Genomic DNA, 4,159 nt, shown 5'->3' on the forward strand with positions numbered 1-4,159 from the left:
ACAGTAGAATTCTTTGGACACCTCATAAAACCTGAGGGTGTCCAGCCCTTGCCCGAGAAGGTCACCACCATCAGAAAGTTCCCCACCCCTAATACCATCATGGGTCTACAAGAATTCCTCGGAATGGTGAACATTATCACCGTTTTTTGCCTGACATCGCCTCAACCTTGGTCGCACTCTAGGAAGTCCTGAAGAGCAAGCTTAAGGCCCTTACCTGGGGATCCCCACAGGAAGCTACCTTTACCTAAAATGCCCTCATCAAGGCCACCGCCCTCTGTTTCCTTGCACCAGGCCATTCTCTACTGCTTTCCATGGACACCAGCAATATAGCCATAGGAGCTGTTTTGGAGCAGATCATCCTTAGTTGTCCTCGACCCCTCACCATTTTTAGCAGGAAACTTAGCAAGACAGAGACAAACTACTCTACATTTGACTGCAAGCTCCTGGCAGCATACCTTGTTGTCAAACTCTTCCAACAATTTTTGGAGGCCACGCCTTCCACCTGTCAAACTGACCATCTGCTACTATTGCATTCTATAAACCAAAAGTCCGATGCCTGGTCACCCTGTCAGCGGCACCACTTGTTAGCCATCTCTAAACTCAACTGCACCCTTTGCCATGTTCCTGGGAAAACACAATCCTGCCGCTGACACCCTCTCCAGAATCTCCATCGATGCAGTACCCTTTAGACTCGATTACAAGCAGTTGGCGTCCAAGCAACAGCGGGACCCAGAGCTCAATGCCTGGAAGACCTCCTTAACATCTCTGCAATGCCAAGACATCCCACTCAATGACAACAGCCCTACCTATATCCTCTGTGATATCAGCAACAGCCGCCCGCTCCCATGGATCCCACAGGAACTTAGACATCACGTCTTCAACACCGTCCACACTTTGGCACACCCTCAGGACAATCCACAGCCACCCTCCTGAAGAAATCCTTCATCTGGCACAGCATATTGAAAGATACAAAGTCATGGGCCTTTGAATGTTCTTCCTTCCAGCTCCCAAAATCCAGCATCACACAAATGCAGGTGTGGGCTCCTTTCATCAACCGCAACGCTGTTTTGCCCATGTCCACATCAACATTGTGGGACCCTCCTGCACCCCGAAGGACATCATTACCTATTCGCAATGTTCGACCACTCGACAAGATGGCCCGAAGTCATCCCCTATGATAGAGGCATCAGCAGCAGCTGACAGAGGTGCTACCTTCATGCCGCAGCTCTGGGTGTCCCTAAACTGCCTCCTCAGCACCCAGTTGCATCACACAACTGGCTACCATCCCGAATCCAGTGGCATGGTCGAGAGGCTCCACTGCACCTTGAAAGCAGCCCTGATGTCTCACTGCAACTCATCAGCCTTTTACTCTCAGCTTCCATGGGTCCTCCTTGGCCTCCAGACTACACCTAAAGAGTTACCTTGACCTGTCAGCAGCTGAGATGGTGTATGGCAATCCATTTATTGTACCTGGTGAATTCTTCCCCAGCAATAACATCTCCTCCGACATCATCAGACCCTGGACCATCGTCGGAAAATTTGCCCCTGACCGCCCACCCTATAAGCCAAACGACAAGACCTTTATCACAAAGGATCTACATTCTGTAACACATGTGTTCATCAGAACCGATGCCTTTCAACCGCCTTTAACTCAGCCTTACAAGGGCCCCTACAGGGTCATCGACAGCAAGCAAAAAGCCTTCCTCATTGACATCCATGGCACTATAGATTGGGTTGCCATCGACTGCCTAAAACCAGCGTAATTGCCCTGCAACATTACTTCTCCAGTCCAGTTTTCAAGGGTGGGACGCCCTCTTCAACACCCTGGTCTACTTTCATTGGGGGTATTGTGCCACATAAATAGGTTCCCATGCTTCGCTCCTTGAGCCGATAGACCGGCACCTACTTCTGCGGTACCTGAATCACACCTGGTTCTTGCACTGCGGTTCTCACGTCATTTTCCTTAGCAACACATCAAGCCACCCGGACAGCGCCGACTTCCATAACACACCTGATCTTCATCTTTACAGAAGGTACAAAGTCTAAAATTTAATGCATTGTGCAATATTGGTCTGTTAGTTACTATGTAAATTTCCTGGTCGCTGATTGGTCAGCAATTCATATCAATACCGCTGTGGTTTGTTAATAAAGTATCATTCTCAAGATCAACGTCTTGTCTCATTTATCATCCAACTAAATTCTTGAATACATTGCATATATTTTATTTTTGTAATAAAGTCAATAATGTGCTTGCTTGGTTTAAAAATAATTTTATATTATTGTGGGCAGTTTTGAACAGAGAATAGTTATGGGTACTAATGCATAATTTTAATTTTAAAAGGGAATGAAGATAAAAACACAGCACTCTTATAAACCTATAATTGCCTGTATTGTATTTGGATCAGTAGAGTTAACGACTTTGATGAAAAGAGAACTATTAACATTCTTGGCTCTTAACTAAATTACTTCAGATGATTTTAGAAAACCACTCAAGCAAATAAATTAAAAACAAGTATAAACGATAAATTTACGGAAACATTGATCTAAAAACTGCTTTTTTTTTAATGAATATGAAATAGTGCAATGTAAATGCCGTGAAAAGTTTTTATTTATAAAAAGATGAGCAAATAACCATTTAAGCCTCTACGAGAGAGAGAGAGAGAGAGAGAGAGAGAGAGAGAGAGAGAGAGAGAGAGAGTGTTTTTCAAGTCAGGCATGTGTTGCAACACGACTGCCTGAATCCTGGGAAGAAAATGTATTCTGAACATGAACGTGGCATGCAGGGGAGAGAGGAAATAAAAAAAGAGAAAAATCATACAAAAAAGGAACCACACCGACTATCTGAGTAACCTTTTCCAACACAGTGTTAACAATAAAGCTTTCACAAGAAAGCAAAAAAGAAAAGAATAAAAGCTGCATTGTTGTATTTATACTCATACTGACCTCCCAATAAATCTAGAAAAAATATATGGTATCAGCACTTGTACCTTTATTCAACGACAGGAAAAACACAATCAAACATAACAAAAGGAAAAAATGCAAGGCAAAGTCAGCCTTGTTTTTCTTTCCTTCTCCCTGTTAAGGCTCTTGTGACATCATGAAGCCCCAGTGCTTTCCCATCATTCGGTTACTATTTGTGAAACTGGTGAGTTTTTCCATAGACTTTTATCACTTCTGTTTTCCCTTTCTTCTGCTAACCAGGTATAAAAAAAAAAAAAATATATATATATATATATATATATATATATATATATATATATATATATATATATATATATATATATATATATATATATATATATATATATATATATATTTATGTGTGTGTGTGAAATTTTTATGAATGTATAAATCACGGCAAGATACAAAAAGTTTCATAATAAGAACTGCATGTTCCAAACTTACCAAGGAGCCATTATGGTGGAGGTAGGTTAATGCCGAAGCTAAGTACGATTTCCCGGCTCTCGACGGGTAAATAAGTACGGCATATTCGACATTAACTTACACCTCTCCTGGTGGCTCAATGTTTTGACCGTCGAATGGAGTCGATGGAAGGTACTGTGACGAGGGATAGAGACCCGGTGGTATCAATATTTATCACTTATAAACTCCCCTTCACTGATAATTCCCCATTTGGGATATTCCCGAATTAGAGTGAATTAGATATTGAGCGATATTTGTGCCTTCATGAATGTGTATAAATCACGGTGAGATAAAAAAAAATAATAATAAGAGCTGAGCGTTCCAAATGTACCAATGAGCTATCATGGCAGAGGTAGGTTAATGCAGAAGCCAAGTACGATTTCCCTGCAATGACTAGGGATGTTTTTCTCATAACATCACCCGTTTCTTGCATTTGCTACTAACTGAGAAGAAATAAAAATTATTGTCCCTCATTTACTACTCGAACTGAGGTCTCAATTCGCCCCTTCATAACCTCTTTAATTTCCCAAAATGGTTAAGCCCAACTCTCTTTCTGTTCAGAGTGATTGCTTTGGTCCTAATTCCAGGTACCCCTCCATCTAGCCAGGCTGGGGGAGGAGCCAAGAGGATGAAAGTTGCCCCCAACCCTCTCCCCGCCCATTCTGAACCCACATGGGTTGACTATTGCCACGTGGTCCACCGTTCGACTGATCTTATAGAAAACATGAAGGGATTT

The 4,159-nt window shown here is 42.4% G+C and overlaps 1 protein-coding gene across 1 annotated transcript; it reads left to right on the top strand.

The window, feature by feature from the left end:
- The first annotated feature begins 988 nt into the window (after positions 1-988).
- On the top strand, positions 989-1,426 carry LOC136842312 (uncharacterized). The gene has a single exon (XM_067109572.1). It carries the CDS (start codon positions 989-991, stop codon positions 1,424-1,426), a length of 438 nt encoding a protein of 145 aa, XP_066965673.1.
- The last annotated feature ends 2,733 nt before the right edge of the window (positions 1,427-4,159 follow it).

Source organism: Macrobrachium rosenbergii, chromosome 2 (assembly GCF_040412425.1).
Source record: "Macrobrachium rosenbergii isolate ZJJX-2024 chromosome 2, ASM4041242v1, whole genome shotgun sequence".
Taxonomy (NCBI): Eukaryota; Metazoa; Arthropoda; class Malacostraca; order Decapoda; family Palaemonidae; genus Macrobrachium; species Macrobrachium rosenbergii.